The sequence below is a fragment of the Paralichthys olivaceus genome, chromosome 6 (assembly GCF_024713975.1).
Source record: "Paralichthys olivaceus isolate ysfri-2021 chromosome 6, ASM2471397v2, whole genome shotgun sequence".
NCBI lineage: Eukaryota > Metazoa > Chordata > Actinopteri > Pleuronectiformes > Paralichthyidae > Paralichthys > Paralichthys olivaceus.
Window position 1 is genome coordinate 25,354,289 of NC_091098.1, and position 27,996 is coordinate 25,382,284.

Genomic DNA, 27,996 nt, shown 5'->3' on the forward strand with positions numbered 1-27,996 from the left:
CTACTTGGTCTTCCATACTAATGAGAAAGACATAAAGATAATACAATTCAATATTATCAGCATGTTAATAAAGAATAAACAGTGTGTGATTCATCATCCAGTGATGTCATGTGTGGTAAAGGACAGGTTCGCTCTGTCTGTCCCCGTCCTGAGTGACTGACAGCTGGGGGAGCCTCCGCCCAGAACCGCCGCCGCCGCCGCCGCCGCCTCCACCAGCGCGTCTGTCCGGGGCTGCCAGCCGAGTCCAGCCGCCACCGAGGCTGCAGACATGACCGACAACATCCCGCTCCAGCCCGTGAGACGACCGAAGAGACACGACGGCAAACACAGGAATGGGTAAGGCCGCCGCGAGGGACACGTTTATCACACGCACGAACCCGGAGCCGCGGAGCTAGCGCCGGGGGTCGGAGCGTCGGTGCGGCCGCGGGATGTGGCCGCACCGACGCGGCTCGACATCGGGTCCGGCGCTAGCAGCAGCTGTCGCGGAGGGTCCAGAATCGGAATCACGGGCGAAAACCCGCAGCTAGCGTCTCCGTCGATGCTAATAAACAGCGTGTAGCTTTAGCTCGGCTAGCGGAAGCTACACCGGGACGTCCCTGTTCCGGGGCTGCGGTCGGAGCAAGTGCACCCGACGCCCATGGTGTCAATATTTGCTCGGGCTGAGGAAAAACTGCGCAGACACGGAGGCCCTGGGTTTAATGTGACCCACCGCCCGGGCAGGAGCCAGGCTGAGCACGGGAACACGTCCTGGTCCAGTGTTTTCATCATTTTGTTTATGATCTACATTTTTATCCTTACGTGTAAATATCATGAGAACAGTGAACATGACTAATGATCCATAAAAACAATGTCAGCAGGAACAGCAGGTCTCAGGGTGTCTCATCCAAATTGAATGAATTGCAGTTTTCTTTACCCTAGAAAAGGCCCCTTTTATATTTAAATACTCAAACATTTACACCTTTTTTATGACAACTGAAGCCACCGCAGGTTCTGGGACAGAGGCTGAGGCGAAGGGCGTTCAGCTGCAACATGCTAATTCACCACTAGGTGTCACTAAATTCTACACACTGTACCTTTAAGCGTTTAATCCGCAATTCCTTAAAGGGATACCTCTCACCACGATAATGGGGGCGTCGTCCAAGTGTCCGTAGGTCCTGACATTTAAATTAAAAGCAAACCGACTGGACATACTTAATATATTTAGTGGACTTGTGTACTTACATTATCCAAAAGTGTTTCCAACAAACCCAGAGAAATCCCCAGTTTTATTCACGGTAACGGGACGTTTTTATATCGTTGGCCTTTTTATTGTGGCTTTACTCGTCTCTGCTAAAACCTCCAGGGGCAAACGATGCATGATGATGAAGGAAAAACACTCTGCTAGCCAATTAGCCAGTCGGCGGTTTTGTCCTTCCGTCTTTTTGTTTTGGACACTTTTAATGGATCACAATTTGTTCATTAGCGTTTGCTGCATTATTTGAATTAAATTGAAACACAAGATTTTTAATCGGCGATGGCATTGAAGAACTCCCATAATCCCAGTTGCTTTTCCACAGGAGCCCAGAATGGACAAAACCAAACCCTGGAGTGACTTTTCACTTTACCTAAAGGTCACTGTAGGTTCAGGGGGGGGGGGGGGATCTGCAACTTCACCAACAGATCTTTAGTGTTTTCGTCTGAGAGGACTATACTCTACGTTTGAGTGCCTCTAGTCAGCCTAATTCAAAATGACTACATATTTGCATGGCTTCTGAAATGTGGGGTGTGGGAATCATGAACCGGTTCCAGTTGGGATCCGGTTCAACCACCTGTGAACCTTTTGGTTTCTTGTATGAAAGTGGAAAAACAAAGATTTTTTTAAAATAAACCGCCATACAAGCAGTTGTCTGAAATACTGTGTTTATGAACAGTGATTATTGTTGTAGCATTATAAAATGCGGTCAATCCTTTTTACTGCCTGAGAATAAAATCCCTCTGTCTGCAGCTGATAGAGACTGTAAACTTGTCCCGCCTGTAGTTTGTCTTTTATAACCCACGTAGTCAGGTAATAATCTCCGGGTCACTGGGCCGCTGGTTGATTGATAAGGAATCTTTTGTTTTGGTGAAGTGAAGGGAGGTACCACCCTGTTTCAGATGAAGTTAATGTTTATTTCGTAAGACACAATCTCAGCCTCGTCTGTTGTGTGGGTTTGTAGCAGCAATAAGCAAATGATTAACAAGGAGATGTGACCGGAAATTCATTAAACACGGAGCAGTCGTATGCACAGGTTCACACAATACAAAAACGGGGCTGTGAGTCAGATTCTTTGCATTCCTGCTGTTGGACTAAACGGTGTGTGATTCTTTAACCTTGCCTGGCGTTTCCTCTCAGGTGCTGCCCGTGGTCGAGGTGCTGTGGCATGGGGGACTTCCGTCCCCGCACCGTTTGGCTTGGCCACCCAGAAAAGAGGGAGCAGAGGTACCCCAGGAATGTCATTAACAACCAGAAGTACAACTTCTTCACCTTCCTGCCTGCGGTGAGTGTCAGCCAAAGGTCGCTCCTCCACCTTTCCTATCTCTAACCCCCCAAAAACAACCCACTTCTGCGAGCCTGATTCTCTGTTGTCATGTTGGACACTTTTATAGAGATGTATGATATTAGAGATCTGATTATCTTTCTTCATTTTATACTTCTCATATGACATCATTCCCCTCCCCGCTGATACGACCTATGCCTGAGGACATTTACCTACAGACTGTCACGTGAGATACCGATGAGGTTTATCATTGGCTTCTAAATGAAATACTTCTCTCAGTTCACAACATAACGAGACCATCATCCGTTCTGAGATCACGGAATGTTATCGCCAAGTGTGTAATGTTCAGATGAAGACAGTTTAATGACGTGTCAGGAGGAGATCGATGGATTCGGCCACGTTGGGAAATCCAGCTTCATAATCTTAATGCACCATTTCCTTCACGTTCACCTTCAGATACTCAGACGAGTGTGGAAGGGACGGATGAGACATTTCTTAGGTGGACGGTTGTAACTAAGCTGCGTGCTGTGTTTGACTATGAATTTTCCTGCTTTGATTTACATACAAATTTGTTTTTCCTGATATTTAGTTGTCTCAAGATCTTAATTTTGTGCATGAAGACCGACGCTGAACATAGCTCCAATTTGCAAAACCTATTTGCATTGCAAAATGTTATGCTTTTTATTTACTTTCAGTTCTTCTCAATAAAACATAGGAAGTTTCCTTCTTGTGTGCTGCTCGACTCTGTACCAATGTGAAGACACAAGCTTTCCCCTGGTTGTAATGTTGCACAGTGGTGGTAATGAAATTGAGCAAAGTTAAAGTATGTTTGTTGAATATAAGAAAAACACCGGTGGAAAAGCTTTTTGTGTTTGCACGCTGTTCCATTCTGTAGAGATCTGTAGACTGAGCGAGGGATATTTTGATATTTACCAGGGAATGATATGAATTTGGAGTGTTTGGCTAAAATATTTATATCGTAGTAACTCTTTTAATATTTCTGACAGTATAGGTCCAGTGTAGACAATCATTTCAAATCCTTGAGGTTGATCTGAGAAAGTTTTCTTCACTGAGGGGATTTTGTTTTTCCATTTTCAAATTTAATTTCCCCAAAAGTTTACTTGAACATTTGTCGGCCTGCAAATACATTATTGATTAGTTTGTCGATTATCTTCTATTCTCTTTAATCCTTTAGTTCAGAAAATGGCAACAACCAGTGGAGTTTTTGCATTTATGGATTATTAAACTAGTTCCAAACAACTATAAATAATAATAAAACAAAAATTAAACGAGGATATAGAACTTGAAATAAGACAATTTTACATTAGATGTAGATATAAATGGCTTAGTGTTTTTACGTTGCCTTACATAAACGCTGATACTGTTATTTCTGTGAAAGGCTGATATCAGATAATACATTTGTTAAATATTTTTATCTGGACCAGGCATGGCTTTAAAAAAAGGATGTCTGGCAGTAAATGTCAGCAATCTGCATAATAACTTGACACACAGCAAATATTTCACTGAGTGCTTTCCTTGTCTGTTCCCAGGTGCTGTACAATGAGTACAAATACTTCTTCAACTTGTACTTTTTGCTTCTGGCTTGCTCTCAATTCATTGAAGCGCTACGCTTGGGGGCCCTCTACACCTACTGGGTCCCTTTGGTATGTGATATTTTAACGGCTGCTTGTCCAGTCAATAGAATTTCTGCATTTTCTGTTCTTAAATTTCGTTCAGTGCATTATTGTTATTTTGGACGGAAACACAAACGTGGTGGCCACAGCGTTGTTTTCTCCCTTTCTAAATCCTGCCACCCTCCAGGGTCTTGTGCTGATTGTCACCATCATGAGAGAGGCAGTTGAAGAAATAAGATGCTATCTTCGAGACAAAGAAGTGAACTCTCAGATTTACAGCAAGCTCTCAACAAGAGGTAAGGATCAGAGACACGGACTGAGCCGCTTGTGTTTTGTCTGTGTTGATATCTGAGCCATGTTTCTTATTTCTAAGCATCAGTGTCTATTAACTGTAGGAGGTTGGTCCTAATAAAACTTATTGGGGCTGGGGGAAATGGAAGGTAATTCAAAACAGAGATTTAAAAGTGTACATAAGAGGCCTTGGTATAAAGTGCTACCAGCAATAAAAAGCAGGAGACCTCTTGTGGTTTCCATCACTTTGTCCCTTTGATGTGGCAGCTTGTTTTACCCATAAACACAATGACTGGTTGCCGCCATGATAGCGGCCCCAGTGCATATTTTAGGGTTTTATAGAAACTGTATGGTGAAGAAGTCAAAGCCTCTCATCTCCTCATCTTTTCTTTTTTAGACACAGTTTGTTTTTGAGAGCTCTGACCCGCAGCTGACTTTTCTTTGTTGATCTGTATTGTAAATTTGTAAGATTTGATTGCACTGATAGAGCAGAGCACTGCTGTGGAGCCCCATGAACACTAATGCGTGGCAATATTAATGTGCTTTAATGTCTTACATATGCAAAGACCAGGGGTCACAACAAGAGGTCAAGGGTCGGTGATCTCTTCCAAACAATTTTGCCCGTTCGTCCCAAATGGAATGAGAGAAAAGGCTCAGCTTCCCGAGCATTCCTACGAGTCTGCATGGAAAATTACCGGGCTCACTGGTGACACAACAGTTCACCCAGAGGAGACTTCAGCAGTAGATTTGTATTGACATATTTTGATTAAAAAACACATTAAGCTTCTGGGAAAGAAGAATACAATCCCACTGCTTTTAAAGTCTGTGTTTAAATGCATGGTCCCCGTTTATCGAGACTTTAAACAAAACAGTTGACTAATCTGAAGGTCTGATATAATCTTTAATGTGTTTAACCCATGTTAACAAAGTGAATTCTGTGTTTTAGGTACAGTGAAGGTTAAAAGCAGTGGAATTCAAGTGGGAGACCTTATAATCGTGGAGAAGGTTTGTGGCAGATTTTTTTTCATCCACATCTGTGACTAGTTTTGCTTTTTGCTTTTGCGTTTTTAGGACTGTCAAGTTTCCATTTATATGAGAGTGGATAATGAGGGGGCAGTTAATCTTCTGTGCTCCAGTGCTGACTGAGGTGAAAGGAGTTAGTAAAGATTTTGTAATCTTGTGATCAATGCTGAGCTTCAGCCTGTCAACCTCAATGCATACACAGTAGACATGAACCTAAAATACCTTCAATAAGATCTTGGACACAAATTCAATTAAGTACTATTCATTGATATGTTTTTTCAAGTTTGTGGTTTGTTTATAAGTTAGTTTGAGCTTTTAGGTTGAATCCGTTGTTTGGCCGAGTGGAGTCTCTGGGATCATAGCATGTGAAATACGAGAAGCGGGCCCTGTCTTTAGTTTCCGACCGAGGGCTTCTCTCTGAATCACTCATTTCAACGTAGCTGAAGGAAAGGTCACATATGTTGTCCCACACATTTCACTAATATGACTGAGTGATTCAGAGTTATGTGGCTCACAATTCAGGGAGACACTTCAGCAGAGGTGAAACCAGTAGCTGACAAAGGAAAAGCTTTGGAATTTTTAAATTAAGCTCCATTTTAAGGAGTCATAATACATCTTTATTAGACTATCGACCACTTAGCAATAATCCATAAACTGTTTAGGGACCAGAGCAGTGGAGGGACCGGGTCAAACAGGGAGTAAAACCTGGTCAGGGTCCTGTTCAGGCCACGACAGGATGATTTGTGCCGGAGGGCTTATTATTGTGACTGGCTGGCTGCTGGTAATGTGGCACATGAAAAGCATAAAGTCTTAACTTTGCTACAGCTAAAGAGCAGACGAGGAGGAGTGCAGGATCAAGAACTGATGTTTTTCTTTCTGCCTTTCTTTGTAGAACCAGCGTGTTCCTGCTGACATGATCTTTTTAAGGACCTCTGAAAGAAATGGTAAACATCTGCTGGTCATTCATCCAGATCTCCACAACAGACTGGCTGCCTGGCTGGCGGCCTGGGGAAATGACTTGTTTAAAAAAGCGCTGAGGTGCAGGGATTAGCCCTGAGCCAGGACAGGAAGTCCTACAATGTCTAAATTGCAATTGGGTCCAGTACTAAACTATCACTCAAAGTGTGGCCTGGCGGAGAATTGCCCCTACATTTAATAGTGAGATGGGCATTGTCGACAAAAAACCATGTGTCTTCGTCTTTGACTAATTTTGTCTTTCAAATGAGGAGGAAATTAATGAAAAGAAAATCTGAGGCACGCCCGAAAATCAAATGCAAAGAGAAAACAAGAGACAAGAGAGGAAGCTGCCTCATCCGAATAATCAAATACGGATTAGAAGGAGATTCGTGAGTGATTACACCAACGTGGAGAGTTGCGTTGTTTTGTTTATTTGCAAATATACAAACAAGTCGATTCAAAATAAGGCACAGCACCTTTTAGACAGTCTCGTCACAGGGAGATTTTATTTTCAGCCTCCAGATAAACAAATGTGACTGTGTAAGAGAAGCTACGTGTTTTTGTTGCGTCTTCCTGTCGGGGGAAGAAAAACAACAGCTTTGTTTTACTGGAAATAGTTCTTGGTTATCTCTCTTCCATGTGGAGGCCATTAGGTCAATTATGAAGAGCCTAGGCCAGGATCTGGAGTGAGGGCAGGATGACGCATGCAGGCTGGCGGGGGATGGGCTTTGCTGGATGCCTCCACTTCTGCCCTCACTTGATCCCAGAAGTCTTTTGCAGCCGATGTGTGATATGTGTCATGTATGACTCTGAGCCACATGTGTTTAAAAGCACTCTGTAATGTGTTGATTCACACAAATGTATGTGTGTCAGAACCACGTTTCACAGTAAGCCCTCGATATGTCATGAAACATAAATGCGCACATTCAGTGTCATCCTCCAGCACAAAGATGATGAGGCTCTTTCTCGCACTAAAGCCTGTCTGTTGTTGCCCTCTAGGGGTGAGTGTGTTTCCTCCTGGCATCAGTGGCAGCTCTTGTCCTCTTCTCCGTTCCAGGCTCCTGTTTCCTGCGGACTGACCAACTGGACGGAGAGACGGATTGGAAACTACGCCTCCCAGTGGCCTGCACGCAGAGACTGCCAACTGCTGCTGTGAGTAATGAAATGAAGATGGAGGAGAGTTATTTATTTTGCCGGGCGATTTAAAAACTCGAGAATTCTGGAGTAAATGCCGACGTGAGGACAGAGCAGTAATTTAAGTGCAGGAGAATCGTCAAATCTTAAAGTTCATCTCAGACCTGTATTGTTAGATGACGATTCTTTTTTGTGCTTGTGGTGTTTTTTTAGTTTTTTTTTTTTTTTTTAGAATAAACAGATTATTACTTCAGGATATTTATGTTTGATTTTCTCACAGCAGTTTTCCATCTAATTGTAGCCTCAACTGTACATCATGTTCTCATTTCAAAACCATTGAGCAAACACTGCTGCTACACAAACTGTAAATCATAATATAAAGCTGGAGTCACAAAATAACGTACATCTTATCTGAGCTGGCATTTCTATTCTTTGACCAAACAAGACACTCTGAAGATGTGAATTTGGGCTTTGAAAATGTTAATGAATGAATGAATAGTTTATTGCAGCAATAATAAAAATAAAAATAATTACTGTTCTTTTTTTTTTCATTACATATGATTTATCTTTTATCCAAAGTGACTTACAATAAGTATAGAAAATAAATAAGTCATGATTGTATAGCACAGTTCTTAATAAAGTCACAAAGCAATTCACAAGAGGATAAAACAACAATAGCACAACATCGAAAATTACACAAACATTTCTTTAAAAATATATTATTTTTTTTAGAGGGAACATTTTTAAGTACGGATGTCAATGCAGTTAAAAATGGGCATTTCTGATATCAGCTGGTAAGAAATAATGTTTGTGAGAATGAACAGTTTTTGCCTCGGGATTCAGGATATAATATGAATAAAGTAACAGCCAGGTTAGTCAAACAAAGGTCAATGAACAGATATATCTTGAATGTCTCATGGCCTCAGGCTTCTATGTGAAATGCAAAACTATAGAGCAAACACACCTAACTGTAAATCTTGAAAGCTGTTGTCTTTGAAGCTCAATCCCCAATGATTCAGAATTTCCCTGTTTTAATTATCTTTGTTTCGGACTGTTCGTCAAATCAAGACACTTTTAAGACGTTGATTTTTCTAGCTTTTTATTGACCAAGTGATGAATCGAGATAATAATCAGATTAATTGATAATAGCAGTAATGGTTAGTTGCAGCCGTCTTTACGGTCATGGTTTTAAAATCAGGACTGTAGCTGGATGTAGTTTTTTAATGGGCTGTGTCTCCGTCACTGTTTCCTCCATGTTCAATAGTCTTACAACAGAAAGAGTAAAACCCGTTGATGAGAACATGTACTGAAATATCGTATATGTGTGAGCACAGAAAGACGGAGAGGAAAGCAAACAGGTTGAAACTGGCTGAAGGCAAAAAAAAAAAATGTGAGGACGTCACAAACATATTTTGCTTATTGTCGTTTAAGCTGCTTCCTCAGTTTACCATATCGGCCAGACACCATCTAGGTTTTTCTCGTTTGAGGGTAAATGGTGTGTGCTTCAGGATTTACATATTTAAAAAAAAAAAAAAAGAAAGAAAGAAAGAAACTGCTATGTTTGTCAAACAAGTGTAGGAATATTTATTTTTATTTTGAGCACCTCATAGCAGTTTGTAGCCTCGGGCAGAAGTCAAAAGAGCAAACACGGCTGCAACACAAACTGCAAATGATGATATATAACTGGCAGCTTGTGTCCATAGATGTCATGTTAAATAATGGTTCATTCTGAGGTGTAGCTGTAAATTCGACTGTATATAAAGATTGACGATGTGTCTGCTCCAAAACCAAAATATCCCACATGTGAGTGCCGCCAACGTGGAGCCAGTGTGTCTGCGCTGTCATGTTTGTGAGGCAGAAGCATCGAGGTCCTGCCAATACACGCCCTCAACCAAATGGCGTGTATCGGCGGCACTCATATCCTTCAATGCCATTTTTCAAGTGACTCTTACCTGTGGTATTGATCCTCAACCATTGTTCGGATGTGTTTCAGGACCTTCTCCAAATCAGATCATACGTTTACGCCGAAGAGCCGAATATTGACATCCATAACTTCATCGGAACTTTTACCAGGGTGAGTGCTCAGATAACTCTTCTGCCCCTTTTTTAAACAGGCAGGCCTTCATTTTACATCTGAATGTTCTCAAATATCTTAAATATTCTGGAGTCCTGACTGGAAATCACTGGAGAACCTATACACCTCATTCTGTAAATGTGTGTTTTTGTGTCTGGATAAAGTGATAAGGATCAGCCTGTCGTTTTAAAAATGCTTATCGTGTCCTTCGAACACTCCTTTCTGTTTGCAGAACAAACATAACAAGCACAATGGATGATCGGTTATTTGACTAGTTTGTGTGTCCCCTCCTCATTTTGTTGTATCAACCGTTACAGGAAGATGGAGATCCCCCAGTCAACGAAAGTCTCAGCATTGAGAACACCCTGTGGGCCAGCACCGTTGTTGCCTCTGGTAAATATCTGTCTGGGGGGTAAAGAAGCCAGTAAGACCCAGGAAGTAGCGATGACCAATCTTCGCTCTTAGCCTACATCGCTGAAATCTTAAAGAAAGTGTACTTCTTCCACAGGCCACGCTAACATACGTTATCTATTAAGCAGTTGGAAATCTGTATCCTATATTCCAAATGATTTTCTCCATTTGGAAATGTCTGCACGTCAGGATTATAAGTCCGGGAAACATCGTATAGATATATTATATTTATCAGTTGCTCCTTGATGATATTGGCCTGAAGCATTTTCTTCTTTGGTCTTTTTGTCTGCCTCCCTTCAGGCACGGTGGTGGGGGTTGTGATTTACACAGGAAAAGAGCTGCGCAGTGTCATGAACACCTCCAACCCAAGGCACAAGGTACAGTGGTGTTAAAGACGTCATTTGGTCGTTTAATTTGCACAAAAACGTATTTATTTTTGCCGATTTTAAATCATTACATATATTGTTGGTCTGATGCCTGATGTTAACCTCTGTTGCACACGATAGGTGGGTTTGTTTGACCTGGAGGTGAACTGTTTGACTAAGATTCTGTTCGTGGCCCTGGTTGTGGTGTCACTGGTCATGGTAGCCCTCCAGCACTTCGCCGGCCGTTGGTACCTCCAGATATTTCGCTTCCTGCTGCTCTTCTCTCACATTGTGCCCATCAGGTGCGATTGCAGATTCATCATCATCGTCGTCGTCAGCAGTGTTGTGTTTATGTGCACAGAGTTAAAAAATCACTCATTTATTTGTTTTGTGTTTTTTTTAATTGGATGCAGCTTGCGTGTCAATCTGGATATGGGAAAGATGGTTTTCAGTTGGATGATTAAGAAAGACTCCAAGATCCCTGGGACGTTGGTGAGGGCGAGCACCATACCTGAGCAGCTCGGACGCATCTCCTACCTGCTGACTGACAAAACAGGTCAGACTTAGTGTGGGAGTTCAAATGGAGAGGTTAAAGTGCGGAGGATTTACTCAGGTAGTATCCAGTTGTTTCCTGTCCTGGGGGGGGGGGGTTCTCCCTCAAAGCTGTTACTTATTGGACCCTTAAATCATAAAAAAAAAGCCTTTAGTCTCCCATTAATTCACACCTTTACTTCCATTAGTGCATTTCCTCAGACGCAGGGCGCTGCATGTCAGATTTACAGCCCTCAGGCCCAATTAAATGATCGGCCATTTCCTCATCCAGAGTGTGACAAGGCCGGGGGGGGGGGGCATGAGGTCTTGAAAATGCTTTTAAAGTGAGTGTGAGGATACAGAGGTTGTGTGTAGTGACAGAGAAAAAGAGTTCTGGTTTTCAAACGCAATCTGTGACATGCTGATTTATGTCTGGTAATCCCTGCTCGTAAAACTGCTGCAGAAATACTTTTGAGACATTTTCGTGAACTCTGGAGAATGTGCGTACAATTGGGTCCGGACTCTCTCCAGAGTTTGCCCTTCACATATTAAGAACACTGCGGGAGATTGTCCGGTTCACAACACAGAAATCTCCACAATGTCCACAGCAGCTGACTCGGACATTTGCGTTCTCACATAACGAGGAGTTCAGCACATGTCTAAAAGCAGCTTTAGATATTAGAAGTATTAGCTCCCAATATTATGTTTAATCACCATAATCTAAAGCACAGTTTCATATTTTGTGCCGTTGCAAAAAAGTATTTTGCATTGAAATGTATTTTGTCTTGTAATCTTTTCCAGGGACTCTCACCCAAAATGAAATGGTGTTCCGGCGGCTCCACCTTGGAACTGTGGCCTACGGGATGGACTCAATGGATGAAGTACAGAGTCACGTGTTTACCGCCTACACACAGGTAAAGAAGATAAGATGGGAGAAGAAATGAACAAATCATGATTTAGGAAACAAACAGAAAAGAAAAGATTGAAATCCCCAAAGCTTGGGAAAGGGTAAAACAAACAGACATGAACATTGTTTTAAGAAACGTATCAGTTTGTGATTATTGTTTGGTTGAATGCTTCCTGTCCTCAGATGACACTCTTTGTCCCCTCTGACACCAGAGGTTAGTGAAGCAGGAAACAGGATTAGCCCACAAGCGAAGCACTGACCGGACTTCTTTAATGACGCGACCATTAACCCCTGGAACGCACAGCTCTCTAAAAATAGCAAGGTTCACAATGCAAACGCAAATTCTTCATGTGCTCTTTGCACATCTGGTTATGTTTACGGGCCACTGTCACAGCAATGATTGAAGCTTGGTCCGTTAAGCAACTGGTTTCTCAAACTTAAACCTGCACGTCCCCAGTTCCTATTTCCCTTTTTTTCCCAATTTGCCTGTTGTATGTGTGCTTATGTGTATTGTTGTATAAAACAGTATTTCAACATACAATGAATACGTTTGTGTTTAGAGCATAACGGACGTAATAAGTAGAGGAGGCAAGATGAAGTAGGAGTAGTGATGGAGAAAGATAAAGAGAGGAAGCTAAAGAGCAATACATGAAAAAACTATACCATCATTTTTCAGTTTGATTTTCCTACAGCTTCTTTTTTCGGACAGCACAGATTCGACAGAGTGCCACAGCTCTTCTCAGATTCCCTCTGCCCCGCTCTGTTTGACCACATCACCTTCTGTAATTGTCCTCAGTCCGCCCATGACCTTCCAGCCTCCTGGGCTCCGGCAGCCACTAAGGTCCGCAAGACCATCAGCAGCAGAGTTCATGAGGCTGTAAAGGCCATCGCCCTGGTGCACAACGTGACACCAGTGTACGAGTCCAACGGGGTGACGGACCAGGCCGAGGCTGAGCAGCATTATGAAGACACGTGCAGAGTCTACCAGGCGTCGAGCCCCGATGAGGTATGACGCCACACACAAACCAGTCCACATTCTTACAGTTTAATTATTTTTATTATTATCCAGCAGAAAAGAGCTGATGGGATTCTTACGATTTAGATTTATCCTTAAATCATCAAATGGATCATAAAGGACTTTTGTAATTTTAAAGTACCCGTCTTGTTATTTCATTACTTTGCTTGACCTTTACCTTGCTGCTTTTAAATTCGTTTGCTGAAGAAGAAAAGTTGCCCACCTTAAACCTAAGTTTAAGAAGTGAACGAACAGCTACTTAACAAATGAATCTTATTCTGATATGCAACTTACACAAATGTGATGTGGAAACTTTAAGTCTTCAGCATTTGTGTAGGAACGATTCTGTCCAAACTTTTTGATCCATATAAACGTGTGATCCCTGCAGGCGGTTTCCACTATTACAATAAAAATCATCGTCTTTATTTATATACTGGTTGCTGCGCAAAGTTCCACTGAAACAAAAGATATTCTATTTAAACTGCAGTTATGGTATTTAAACACATTAAACAATGAGAAAGGAAGCACATTTAAAATAGAAGATTTACAAACTTCATAATAGAAGGTTAAAAACTAATTCAACACAATTAACTATTGTTACGTACCCTTGAACTTTTCCCACATTCATTAAACAAAGAGCTAAAATATTTCCGTCAGATAGTGCACGTAAATAAAACTTTAGGTTGATACATTTCACTCTGAGCTGATGGGAAATGTACACTTCATCTACCTAAACATCATTTACTCAAGGCCAAACAGGGAAGCATGGACAGGAGAACAGACTTCCGATCTCAAGAGTTCTTGGCTTTTTTCAGGCCGCGGCCATTAATTTGAGTTTCGACGCGGCTTTCTTCCTTAAAGTGGAACATTCCATATGTACGTCCTTGATCAGTGTGAATTCTTTGAACGTTAGGAAGAGGACTGCGACTTGATCAGTTTCCCTTCGGTGTAAATACGGATTTCCTTTATGTGTTCCACAGCCCTTTTGAATTTCCTCTTTGATAGTACACATTAACAGAACCCCGTGTACATGGAGTGACTAAAAAGACTTTGTATTGTTCTACCGTTTGTCACATTGAGTTTAAGAGTTGAAGTCGGTGTCTTTGACTTGCCGAGCCCTGAGAGATGCAGCCCTGTGTTTGTCCCATTCAATCTAGACAGGGATTCAGTTTGTGTTAGTTCGGCATCAGGAAGTCTTAATATAGGTCTGGGTTTGGCTGCGACACAACGTCAGTTACTGTTGAATACATGGTTTTTACCACATCAGTCAACAGCAACTTTTTCTTTGTGGTTTCCAGTTTTTGGAGATCTCAGCATGCAGAAGAAAGAAAGGTTGTCACGGGTCAATTTCGGAATAATTAACCACCAGTAATAACACCTCTGCAAAGGCCCAACAGTCTTAATCAAGCTGCACCAAATTACACACACTTATAAATATCAGTGCCCTGAATGTTCCTGAGCTTTTATAATCACTGACCTATGATCCTTGAACTATGATCCATTGGTTATTCCCTGAGAAATCTGTGGTAAAACAACAAACAAATCATCCGACGATGACATAGTGCGTGTGATTCACAAACGAAATCTGAAATCTGAATCACTTTGCCTTTAAGCTCGTAAAACAAACGTGGTGGTTCTGAGTCAAGGATCATTCAGCCCAGTCAGAAGTCGACAGCCAACGCAGATGCTGCTGTTACAAGGTGGTGCTGTCGTGGCGGACACCGGATCCTCGAAGGACCCCCACACGGCGATTTTTTTCTAGACTGTGACTCAGCACGATCTTCATATTTCCCAACCTGCATGACAAATTTTTACGGTAGTGAGAGTGATTCTGACGTTCAAGAGCATTGTCAGACTACGTGGTCATGCATTTCCAAAATAAGTAATTTCGGGAAACACGAATCCTGTGGTTTTAAAGTTGGAACGTGGCAATCTTTGTTGGTTCTTCTCATGTGCGTCCATTTGGCCTCTCTGCTACTAGCTGTGTCAGAAGATGGATGATGAATTGGTCACGTGATCTGGCTTCTCGTCTGGAAGTTATTGGGCAATCGTCGTTTCCCACACACACACACACACACACACACACATTGTATTAATGGATGTCATCTGTCGTTCGCTCCGTCCTTCAGGACGGATCAAGCAGGAGCAATTTTTTCACTTCAGAAATGGACGTGTCCTTAGTTTATCAATCAATAGTTTTGAGTGCTGAAAACGCTCCAGCTATTGATTAGAGCTAAATGGCTACTGTGCCCTCTGACTAGCTATTCTCCTCTTCTGTTTTCTTTGTGATTCACGTAATGGAACATCGTATTGACTTAATGGATTCACCATGGAAACAATAAAAACCCCAGCTGGTCATCCTCCTCTCTGCCTATAAGATGATCACATTATATAAAACAACAATGTGGCACTCTATCGGTCTTTACCTCCTTCATTTACACACATGCATTTTAATCTTCACCCACCACAGTCCCTGCTATGTGTTGATAGGTGTCGCTGGTGCAGTGGACTGAGAGCGTCGGGCTCACGCTTGTGGGACGAGACCAGTCCTCCATGCAGCTGCGGACCCCTACTGGCCAAATCCTGAACTTCACCATCCTGCAGATATTCCCCTTCACGTATGAGAGCAAGAGGATGGGCATCATCGTGAGAGTGAGTGCCACAGTGATTTTGTACAGTTGTTGACAGTAGCTGTCATTCATCTCTACTTTGTGATGTGGTGTATTATGATTTTAAAATTAAGATGAGATAAACACTGGGGAAATTCACTTGTTACAGCAGCAGACCACATGACCGGTGAAAATAAAGTTAAACAACAATGCAGAGAATATTTACATGACATGTACTTTTCTCTAGAGATGGAAATATTAATTGTAGAGAAACACAAGTAAAGTTCAGTGGCACAGGATGTAAAAACTGCATCTGTGCATTATGTATATGTTCATATTGAAATAAACTTATATGCATTAATAGCTTTTTATTATTGTATTGGTAGGTACAATAGGAATATGAGTATTCAAATGGTATGTATAAAATCACTGTAGTATACTAAATAGCAGTATAATATATATTTAGGATATAGGTGCCTTTCACAATAAGAGGCATACATATAAAAGATAATGTAATTCAGTTATTTAACTTGACACTGACTTTCACATGAAACTGGAGAAAACAGATTTATCTTATAGGATATTATCTGAAGAAAAACTTGACCTTACAACGACCTCTGACTAAGTCTGATGACTAACTCTCTTTTCGTTGGCTGGCTTGTAACTCAGGAAGCCTGGGATCTTCAAACCTGACTTCCCCGTGATAATATTTTCAAGCCCGTTGTGAATACCAAAATAAGTTACGCATTTCTAGGCAACACAAACACATAAAATGGTGCGTTTGCACGTCAGCTCACATTAAGTGGAAATCCCCGAGTTTGGGCATATCAGGTTTTTACAGCCTGTCCATGTCTCACGCTGAATATTTGTTTGGCAGGATGAATCAACAGGGGAGATCACGTTCTATATGAAGGGTGCTGATGTGGTGATGGCAGGCATCGTCCAGTACAACGACTGGCTGGAGGAGGAGGTGGGTTTCCTTCTTTTTCACAAATCACGATGCAGTGACGGTGATTTTACTGCTGTCACCTGCCGACGCCAGATGTTCTCTCTGTTTTCAAGTGCGGAAACATGGCGAGGGAAGGTCTGAGGGTCCTTGTGGTCTCCAAGAAATCCCTGACAGAGGAGCAGTATCAGGATTTCGAGGTAAGCGATGAGGGGCTGTGTCTCGGTTTCATTCCAAACGTCTTTGGTTATTGCGTAGTTAAATCATTACGGCTCGTAAACCACAGGAATCAGATGTGTTGCACAGTTGTTGCACTCAAATCACTCTCCAAATCTGAAGCCGACTGATATTTGATGCCGACTTGCATTTCAAAATGTCAGAGTGTGTTCTTGGGTAATCTGAGTAACCTCTGACCTCCACCACCACCACCACTTCTAACCCGTACACCCCACACCCACACACACCCAGGCCCTACTCATTGTTAAAGGAAGGCAGGGCCGTCTCCCCTGCAGCCTTCATCCCCAGGCCCGTTACTGAAGTGTATAATTGTGTGAGCAGAGCGGGTGGGCAGCAGTGACTCACAGACTGAGTCACACACAGAGTTTGTGTTCCTGCATGAGTCACACTCGAATTATTTTTGCTTTATCTCACTCACAAATTGCCCTGGAGCTGGAAGCCTGAAACTGGGCTCAACCAATTGATCATGTCTGTTCTGTATTTCCAGCTCTTTTAAACACTGTGGTTCTCAGGCTGCTGGCGAGCAAATTCCTAAAGGTTTATATTTAAACTAAAACGTAAAATATTAGACGTAGAGGTTTCAGTACATGTTGGATGTCATGCGTTGGATGTTTTTCAAGTTTGTCTCCCTGTGTTTTCATTTATCTACCACAGCTGGTGGCCATATTTATATCTTCTCCTTCTATTCCTGGCCTTTTTCCGTCTTTTGTCTTTCAATGATTTTACCTTATTTAAAACGATTTAAAACTATTCCCATCCCTCTGCTGCATCCCCAGGCGCGGTATGTCCAGGCCAAGCTCAGTGTCCATGACCGCTCTCTGAAGGTGGCCACGGTGATTGAGAGTCTGGAGATGGAGATGGAGCTGCTGTGTCTGACGGGGGTAGAGGACCAGCTCCAGGCCGACGTCAGGCCCACCCTGGAGATCCTGCGCAATGCAGGCATTAAGGTTTGCAGCTGGATGACTGGGGGCTTCGTCCTGACAGTAGCAACACATTAAAAACACAAAACATAGAAACAAGACAGGTATTTATGTTTTTTGTATCTGTCCATGTAAAAAAGTACCTCATTTAAGTATAAAAACTAGCAGTAAACTAGATAGTCTCAGGTGAATTTGCTCAGTTTGATTGTGATTGTGAGGATTTCTCCCCCCACCACAGTACAGTGAAGGTAAAAATAATAATCTGCTCAATTCATTTAAAAATTCAATCTTTATTGTATCTTTCCACAAACTGTGTGTTTGTAACTCACAGTTTTCATTTGGGATAAGAAAAACACTGTGATTCATTTAATCTCCACTGAATCTGAATGTTTGATGAATATCTGAAAACCAAACACAATCTTCATCCCACGATGGTTAAACAATCTCGTATTTTAATTTTTTATCTGGATAAGACTGAGAGACCGGTTTTATTTCCCCTTTGAATCTCAAGCATCGGTAAGATAAGTCCACACATGTTCGCTATGCTCAGGTTGTTCGTCGAACGAGTGATCTGAGTCAGAAATTAATCTTTTTGGATTTGTGCAGGTGTGGATGCTGACAGGGGACAAGCTTGAAACTGCCACGTGCACCGCGAAGAACGCCCATCTGATCACCCGCAACCAGGACATCCACATCTTCAGACCCGTAAGTGTCAGACAAGGACCCATCTTCCCTTTGTCAGCCTATAAAGAGTTTTCTGTACCGCAGAGTTCATCGCAGTTCAGTGTACCACTGACCGTCGACCCACGGGCATCCATCTTCCGTTCGGCCGAGGCCCATTTGCTTGCGGTCATGCAGCTCCACGCAACTACGCACGCAGCCCAAGCCAGCATCCACAGCTGAATAAATCACCTCCCACCAGCGAAAGCATCCAAGCCACTGTCAGAGAGAACAAACAGGCGTTCGCTCAGCCAGCGTAGAGAAACCAGCTGAACCACTCCCAGAGGGAACATGCAGAGGGCTCACTTCCTAATTTGTTTTTCAGGTTTCAGGCTCTCTCGTCGCTTTGATAGTCCCCCCTTCTGCCTTCCTCTCTGGAGCCGTGCCAGAGCAGCAGGGGCGCCTGCCATATAGGAAGGTTACAACTTGCGCACAACTGCGGTTACTGGAAGAGAAAAACAATGGTTGGCACGGCTTGAAAACCTCTGTCCCAGTGGACGGGGGAGTGCTGACTGGGCCTGCTACACATACATCTGGATTAGTTTCCTGGTGGCCACCAACAGCCTGATCTGGATTGACGTATGAATAGTCAGCGGCTGAAGGATATTCATACCAGAGCATAAGTCATGTTGACAGATTAACACCGTGCCTTGTCAGTGCTGCATTTTTGGAACATTTGTAGATCTATATTTGAAACGGACGAAACTGTGAGGAACCTCGTGTCAGTGTACCGTCTCAAGAAAGATTTCAATACCACATTTAGATTCGCAAGATAAGAAAGTGAATAAAGAACTAAACATACAGTATAAAAACAAGGAAACAAATAAAGATCTCACCCACGTTCATAAGCTTTTAATATAATACAGTGCTGCACAATAAATGAAATTAAATGATTTTATAGAATTATAGTCAACGTTTGGATGCATTGCTCTGCTAAAAGGGCAACAATTAAATTTTATCTTGTCACTAACTCCCAGTAGAAACTTAATGATTTGATTATAAACTCGTATAATTTTACAACATGCTGTTATTTGAGGTCCTGTTGTAATAAAAAAAAAACCCAGCAGATCATCAGGAGAGTTAATCATTCATTAGGAGGACGTCTGGCAGATATTCAGTCGCTCGAACGTTTGTCATTGCTGCAGCTGAAGTGAAACTGCGATTGTTCTGATAACGATCAGGACGTTGACAGATTGTCATCCCTGATACATCGTCTTGTAGACTTTCTTTTTTTTTTTGTGTTTGTGCTTTCATACGTGTGCATGAATGTGGTTTCCCTTGTCATAGGTGACAACACGAGGGGAAGCCCACCTGGAGCTCAACGCTTTCAGGAGAAAACACGACTGCGCTCTGGTGATATCAGGGGACTCGCTTGAGGTAAACACACCGAGTGAGTGTGTGTGTGTGTGTGTGTGTGTGCATGTGCGGGAATCTAACCCTCCTCCCACAGATTTATCACTCCCTATGAAACTCCAACGTATTTTCTGTGTGATGCATGATAATATCTCTGCCAGTGAGTGATCTCTGAAGATGGTGTCTGTGGTTAGAGTCCTTTTCTGAGCTGCAGTGGGAGTTTAACTGTAAGTCGGGTGGAGGTGTTGACGATCCCCGGCTGACTTCAGTAACATGCTGCGGCCTGAGCTGCTCACCTGTCTGTTCTGATCGGTCTCTGGCAGGTTTGTTTGAAGTACTATGAGTATGAGTTCATGGAGCTTGCGTGCCAGTGTCCCGCTGTGGTTTGCTGCCGATGTACACCCACTCAGAAGGCACAGATCGTGCGGCTGCTGCAGGAGCGCACAAACAAGCTCACCTGCGCTGTCGGTGAGTGGAAAATAGAAACTGTCCGACAGCTTTTTTCACCTCTTTCAAAGGGAATCAGCTTTTCCAACGGTTTTAACCTCAAACAACTCATATACTTTATCCGCATCCTCCTCAAAATATACGTGTCGCTGTCACTACGTTCTACTCATCTGATGCAAATGTTCTAATGCACGTTGTAAACAAAAACACACGCCACGTCCCTGCACCACGTTTCCATACATTTGTGTTTACTTATAATTTATAGTGATTTACAATAACATTTATAGTTAAACCATAAAAAAATCAAACCTCTGTTATGTTTTCTGTGTCATAAGGGTTTGATAAGCTCATCTTTGGAATCGTTAAAACAAACTGTGTATCTGTGTCAGAAGTTTTCTACCACGTAATATCGCCTGCAGCCCCCAGAAATCCATTTTGGTCAGACTCTTAATTCGTTTCATCCTTCTTGCTTTTCAGTTAAGTCACATTGCGATGACTGAGTCTCTATTTTATCTTGTGACAAAACTCTGCGGTTGATATCAGTGAGTCCCACAAACACTTCAAAGTAATTTCACAACAGTTCTTGTTTCACCGGGCAGAGCAGTGGAACTCAGTTTTAATGAACTAGATAACAATCAATCTGAATCTGCGTGTTTATTTTCTTACTTTTTTCTCATGAAGCTGCATCACTCAACGCCTCTATCTGGCAAATTCCAAACAGACAGGTCGAATTAGGCCAGATTCAGGGAGTGTCTCATAAGATACACACACACACACTCACGATACTTTGACCAACAGTTTGTATTGGTGAGTCACTGATGTGAATACTGACACTTCCATGCCTTTTGTTTTCTCTTAGGGGACGGAGGAAACGATGTCAGCATGATCCAGGAAGCCGACTGTGGCGTGGGAGTGGAGGGAAAAGTAAGACTCTCTCCATCTCATGGCCTCACACTGACGTGCCGCTCTCACAGATTCTCTCTCTGTGTTTCCTGTAAAGATCCCTCTCACGTTCAGAAACATGTAGAGGGACGTGCACACAGATGATTCCTCTTTATGAGGATCTATTGTCTGAGTTGAGGAAGTAACGATGACAGGATGCTTTTGCGCTCAAGTAAAAAGTAAGAGTTTCTCATCGGTGCAGTTCTGCAGAGATGGACACTTTACACCGACGTGCATCTTTAGTGTTTTATCAACATCTGGGGGAAATTACTTGTGTGTTTTCATCTGTGTTAGTTTGTTAGTAACTTTTGGTCTGGATCTGATTTTGTTAATATCAGACATGTTTGGTGGACAGATGTGTGTGTGTGTGTTATAACACTGGAGATGAAGGCCCCTTTTTGACTTTTGGAATTATCTGAGGCATCTTTTTTCGGTGGTGGGATTTTTTTATTCGTTTATTTGGTTCTGTGCTCTTTAAAAGTGAATGTGTCCTGTTTTTCTTCTCTTCTATAACGATAAACTGTTCATTTTGGGGGGTTTTAAACTGTTGTTAGAATAATGTCATCTTGTGCTTTGTATAATTCTGATTTGCAAAACAAATGAATTGAATCAATTAGAATGAAGTACGGATGAATAGATAACATGGAGCCCCAATTAGTTTCAGTGTATGTGTGTTCCCAGGATGCATAAGAATCTTCAGACCTCATGTCTGAGCGATACTTCTTCCCCTGACATGTTTTTATCCTCATTTTTGTTTCCACACGGCCGAGCCTCACTGTTAAATCAGTTCATATTACAGCGGGCACTGAAAGGCCTATTTTTCAGGTCAGCACAGACTTGTCCTCACCGTCCTCTGTGCTCTGTGTTTGACAGGAAGGAAAGCAGGCCTCCTTGGCTGCCGACTTCTCCGTGACTCAGTTCAAACACTTGGGTCGTCTGCTCATGGTGCACGGTCGGAACAGCTACAAAAGGTCCGCAGCCCTCAGCCAGTTTGTCATCCACAGGAGTCTGTGCATCAGCACCATGCAGGTAGAGTATGCAACCAAAACATGAAATTCATCGGCCGCATTTAAACTATTTAAAAACCACTTTGGCTCAGTTTCATCAGCAGTGAGTTTAAATTGGGAAAAACCCAGACCACAGAACTCTGCACTCACAGAGCACAAATGAAAACATCTGTATTGACGAATGTATGAAACATCTGCATTAGTTAATGTGCTATCTACACATCACGTACTGCGTTCATCAGAGCAGTAGAGTAGAAACAGCAGATGTTAATTCAACATCGCTACTGTTTTAGAAAATACTAATCATGTCATCGAGACCTCCAGCAACAGATTCCTTATGAAACCACATTTAAATCTATTAGATCTGTGCAAACTCATATATCAGTCCTCCAAATTTATTTCCTCGAGATCCATGAATTGTTCTCAAAAATAAAATCAGTTCAGTAGATTTTGAGTAATCCTGCTGAAAAACAATATTAATGCAAATGTCAGTATTTTACACGCGAATCAAACCTGAAATGTTCAGTCGATTATTAATTTGAAATATAAACGAGAAAACATGGAACCATATTTCACTTTTCTGTAACTGACTCATTCAATCAGAAGAAAGAAAAATAAATTGCACTAGAACGTGTTTGCTTTTCTTCCACCACCGTTACAGATTTGACCGGCAAGTAATTAGGAAAGCTGGATTTTATTCCTGTGCACCAACGTAATGATGCATAAGTAAAGAGGAATCATTGCAAACACAGGTTTTACTGATTCAGTTGAATGTGTGTTTGATAATCAGCCCTGAAACTCACATGTGGAGGTTTTATTCTGAGCAGGAGCGTCAGTGTTTAAAGGTTAGAAAGTCAGTTTTTAGTTTTTCCACGTTGAAACTGAGCTAAATTTACAACACAATGCTATAAAGAGAATTCTTTTTTTTCTGGTTTATGTTTATCCACAACACCTAAAGTCTAAATGTGAGGAATGGGAAATGATCGGGGCGAGGCAGGGACAAGTTCCAGGGGTGGTCATGGATGGGTGGAGTGCACGATGACTCAGAGGAGTGGGCCCGTGGTGCCCTTCTGAGCACCCCCCCACCCCCCTCCACTCTCACACACACACACACTCACCGAACTCCGTCCCCAATCCAGTTCCCATATCCGAGTCCAGCCTCAGCCCCCGCCGCGGAGGGACAGCCCATGACTCACTGCATCACGGACCTTTGGGGTTTCAGGGAGGCCCTCCTCCACATGTCTCACATTAACGCCGACCACAGCCGCAGCTGCGACCCGTCTGGTTTGGGGCCGCCTGGACTGTCGGGCCTCATGAGTTGACGGCTCAATACTGGCATCGTCCATATGTCGGCCGGGGACACACGCCAGAATTAGTCAGTGCAGTAGCAGTGGAGTGAGGATTACAGTGGTGTTGTGTTTAATGTGGGATGTAGCTAATTGATTCGTCAGAGTGCGGTTTCCGTTTAATGTCTTTGTTACCGTGACAGGTTCATGTTATACTGGAATATTATTCCTCCTTTTTATCCGATTACTTCTGCGTGTAGCATTTGAAAAGTGTTTTCTTCATTATTATCTATTCTAATGAACAAGAGAAGAAGAATAAAGTTCTTCTTTTTGTCCCCAGGCTGTTTTCTCCTCTGTTTTCTACTTTGCCTCGGTCCCTCTCTACCAAGGATTTCTGATTATCGGGTAAGATACGAACACTGGATTCCAGTGACTTATCAAGGGAGCATTTGGCTGCCTTGTTTCTATGGCATTTCCTCTGTGTTGAAATGCGACAAGGGGGAAAATATGAATGTATCTGCTGCACGACTGATGCATCTGTAATGAATCCAACAATGAAACGTGTGAAACTTCATCTCCACGTGTCATTTCTGAAGCATGTTCTCCTCACTGAGAACACTTTGTCTATTTCAGCTACTCCACCATCTACACCATGTTCCCCGTCTTCTCCCTGGTGTTGGACAAGGACGTTGAATCAGAGGTTGCCATGTTGTACCCGGAGTTATACAAAGATCTCTTGAAGGTGCATAATGTGTTTTTGGTGCAATCCGGCTTAAAAACATGGACAAATCCAAGTTATAACATTCACTTTATGTCTTGTTCTGCTTTTTTCTTTCACAGGGTCGACCTCTGTCTTTCAAGACATTTCTAATATGGGTCCTCATAAGTATCTATCAAGGTAAGGAAGTCGGTTTCTACAGAGTATAATCCAAACCTCTAAATGTATAAAGAGTATGTAAACAGTTGCACAGCTGATATTCAGTGGAAACTATAGTTCCACTGATTTATCTGTTGGCTGCAACAACATTTGTATCACGTGTTCAAATCCCATCAACACTGCACCTCCTTTAACAATACTCATGTATGAAGCTGATTAGATCAACAGTTATAGGTTATATACAGAAAGTTATATACATAAAGACAGACTGAGATATCTTGAATTAGAAGATATATCACTTAAAGTACAACTCGTTCATAATCGTATTTCAAGTTCTATATGTTTTGTTGTCTTTCTTCTTATTTATGTTTATATGCGATAAAGTTTATAGTAAAAATAAAAATTTGTTTGTAACGAGGATTTGTTGTCAAATGATTATTATTCCGTCGATATATTCGTAAGTGTTGTACTGTTAAATACACAGTGTGTAAAAATCCTTTTAGTTCAGGATCAAGTGCAAACACAGAATCTGTTTTCATCCGTGTGATGGGTGTGAGCGCGTCACGCGTGGACGAGTGAGCACGTCAGGTGAGAATCAGATGTTTGGTTCGGGCAGAAACACAAATCCTCCCCCTGCCTCGTCCACGTCTCTCGTAGCTCAGCCCGCACTCTGTCTCCTTGAAGTTTATTTATGTCTGAGGACTTTGTTTATCGCAAACACTTGATGCAACTCCAACGTGGGTCATTTGCAGTGAAAAGTGTTCGCAGGAGCACGGATGCTCACTTTTATAGCTGATCCTCACAACCTGAGTGTTTCCAAGTTATGCTCTTTGTAGACGAGATATTTATTTAATTCGCTGATCGGAGATTAAAATAATATACTATGAGAGTATATTATAGGTATATATATATGTATTACCTGACCCCTCTGAGAACTGTTTACTTCCTTCATAGCTCTAATCTGTTCTGTCGTCCACAGGGAGCATCATCATGTACGGGGCGCTGCTGCTCTTCGAGTCAGAGTTCGTCCATATCGTGGCCATTTCCTTCACCTCCCTGATCCTGACGGAGCTGCTGATGGTCGCCCTGACCATTCAGACGTGGCACTGGCTCATGATCGTCGGCGAGCTCCTGAGCTTGGCCTGTTATGTGGCCTCGCTCGTCTTCCTGCACGACTTCATCGGTGAGTGAACACTCGTTGACTCAGCGCCCTTTTCACTTCGCCGCAGCCTGATTGATGGGACCGTGCTTTTGGTCGCTCCCTTGAAGTCTTGCGTCAGTGTTCACCTCTGGTGCACAATAAGCTGCGGTATGCCGGTTGTTGTGAAGCCTAAAGGTGACAGCGTTGACAAACTGTCATTGGTGAGGACGCGGCTCTGACATACCGTCCCATCAAAGAGGAAATGCCAGCAGTCCTTCGGTTTCCTGTTCGACTGCTGTGGCTCGTGTTTATCACCGAAAAGGTAGAAAACACAAAAATAGCATTCTCCCTAATGTCAGACAGGAGAAGAATCAGAAACACAAACAGGCTTTGTTGCCCAGGGTCGAGTATGTTGGTGTTTATATGACAGCCTGCGTGTTGCCAGGCTGTTCAGCTGACTCCAAAACGAGGGCCCGTTTAGTCGTTGCCATATTAAGACGTGTGACCTACACAGCACCGAGGCTCTGCTCGCCTTTATTTTCATCTTTGTGTGGGGTGTGGATTTCCATTTCCAGCCTACAACCTGGACCGCTGAGGATCGTGAATCATGTGGTCAAGCGAACCCTTTCCTGGACCCTTTGCCTCCTTCAGGTCACACCGGCAGAGACTTTAAAGGTCGCTGTTGCCTGTGAAGTTTACACGCTCAATCTGACATCTACTGAGGGAATCTGTAGGAGAAGGTTAAAGGTCATTTCAAAATAATCTCCCCGTCAACTATCGAGACTGTGATTATATTTTAAATGTCCCTGCTGCCACAGTTTCAGGATGAAATCTCCAACTTGGGAATTGTGAAAGTTTTTACTGTGCACGCAGATAGTCAGACCTCAGCTGCGGCTCAAACCTGCTCGATCTTGTCTTTCGCTCTTTGGTCTGTACGCCGATTAATGATGTGTACGTCCCACAAGTCTCTCTCCGTGACATCTGTCTCTTTCTCTGTCCCAGACATCTACTTCATCGCCACCGTGTCGTTCCTGTGGAAGGTGACCGTCATCACGCTCGTGAGCTGCCTGCCCCTGTACATCCTCAAGTACCTGCGGAGACGCTTCTCCCCGCCCAGCTACTCCAAACTGACCACCTAAAGAGCGCGAGCAGCCGCGGGCCTCGTTCAAACACAGGAGGCCCCCCCCCCACCCCCACCCCCACCCCCGCCTGCACGTGCGACCAGAGAATCGAACATGGATTCATCCCCTCTAATTTCTTCTGAAAAAGTTCTCCTCGGAGATGTGACGGACGGACGGAGCGTTTCTTCAGGGGCAGGTTGTTTCTCGAGTTTGTGTTAACAAGCAGTGTTACTTGCTTCATGTGTCCGATGCAAAGATTAACTGACGGCTGCTTGTTTTGATTATGTGTTAGTCTGAAAAGCTGCAGACGTTAAAAAAAAAAAAATTCGATGTAATGAAACAGATTGAGACTCCGAATGAGGGAAGTAAATTATGTGGGTCGAGTTTGTTTCACATCGGAGAGAAGTGGAAAAGTCTCACTCAGTTTGTTTCGATGTGTCATCTGGGCTGGAAGATAATTCTCTCTAATTTCTAGTTGCACCTAAATAGTAAAGTCGTTTTTATTATTAGACTCTGAAAGTGACGTCTGGTTCTCACTCAGGACCTGATTCACCGTCTCCTTAAAGAGGGCTTTGATAAATTACACGGTAAAAAAAAGTTTACTGGCTAGACTTTGCATAAAACACACGTCTGCAAGTTTGTGTGTTTGTTTATGCGTCACCCCGATGCTGCAGCCCGACGCGGCGGAGGAGGTGCGGCTGTTTATTTTCGAGTGACCTGTGGTGTCTGATGTTAAATCTGTCTTTGTGTTTCTGCACGGGCTCCGGAGTTTGTCGTGTTTGTGAAGCGCGGTCAAAACAGCCACGGAGGAGCGTCGGGGTTATTTGCAGCCGAGCCTCCGGGAGCGGGGCCCCCGGGGCGGCTGTGCGCCCGCAGAGGAATTTGCCGCCTCTCATGTGGCCGCTCCGCACCGGCCACGCTTCAGCATTGCATGATGACTCACTGTAACGGTGACCTAAAGCCATAACTGAAAATACCCCTGTGACCATTGTCCAGCTGCCCCCCCCCGCCCCTCCCTCTTCTCCTCCTTCATGTCGTCCAATGTCCCCGATGTCCTCACTGATACTAACCTTCACAGTTCAGCTGTGAAATAAAAACGCGGATCAAATGGAGACTAACAACGTGATTTTGTTATTTATTCCGACTGCACATTGAGAAGAAACCGAACGGTTCGTTACGTCGGTATTTTCACTCGTCACGTTTCCTTTCACTGTAAATAATGAGCGGCTCGTCCGATCACATGACCACGTGCTCCTTCAGGTCAAAGTTCAAAACGAATCTCATCGTTCTTCAGACAGAAAATCGAACTTTTAATCACCACTTTGTTTGTTTGCACAGGATTTTGACTGATTTATTTTTTATGTTACGTGATAGAAATGACAAATAACACGATTGCTTGTACATAACCATTTTTTTTATTTATTAACCTGTTTTATTTAATGCTGTCGATTCCACTGAATGAAAAAAAGGGAGAATTGTGTTGATGTCAATGTTGTGATGACGATTAATAAATCTCATGTTTTCTTTTCTCA

General features: G+C 42.9%; 1 protein-coding gene across 1 annotated transcript; it reads left to right on the forward strand.

Moving 5' to 3' along the window:
* Positions 1 to 138: 138 nt before the first annotated feature.
* Positions 139 to 27,996, forward strand: LOC109640336 (probable phospholipid-transporting ATPase IIA). Its single transcript, XM_020104259.2, has 28 exons — positions 139 to 336; positions 2,372 to 2,516; positions 4,067 to 4,180; positions 4,338 to 4,446; positions 5,388 to 5,446; positions 6,357 to 6,408; positions 7,479 to 7,573; positions 9,549 to 9,629; positions 9,947 to 10,022; positions 10,341 to 10,417; positions 10,547 to 10,707; positions 10,819 to 10,961; positions 11,738 to 11,850; positions 12,640 to 12,849; positions 15,349 to 15,510; positions 16,345 to 16,437; positions 16,530 to 16,613; positions 17,427 to 17,597; positions 18,177 to 18,275; positions 19,578 to 19,667; positions 19,967 to 20,111; positions 20,950 to 21,014; positions 21,906 to 22,061; positions 23,666 to 23,730; positions 23,959 to 24,067; positions 24,166 to 24,223; positions 25,182 to 25,385; positions 26,346 to 27,996. The coding sequence occupies exons 1-28, from the start codon at positions 269 to 271 to the stop codon at positions 26,480 to 26,482; spliced, it is 3,141 nt and encodes a 1,046-aa protein (XP_019959818.2). The 5' UTR covers positions 139 to 268; the 3' UTR covers positions 26,483 to 27,996.

Excerpts from the sequence above, each read along its gene's own strand:
- LOC109640336 (XM_020104259.2), top strand. The coding sequence starts at position 269 with ATGACCGACAACATCCCGCTCCAGCCCGTGAGACGACCGAAGAGACAC. Across the intron at positions 5,447-6,356 it reads ACCTTATAATCGTGGAGAAG|AACCAGCGTGTTCCTGCTGA; the intron begins GTTTGTGGCAGA and ends CTTTCTTTGTAG. Across the intron at positions 24,224-25,181 it reads CCTCATAAGTATCTATCAAG|GGAGCATCATCATGTACGGG; the intron begins GTAAGGAAGTCG and ends TGTCGTCCACAG.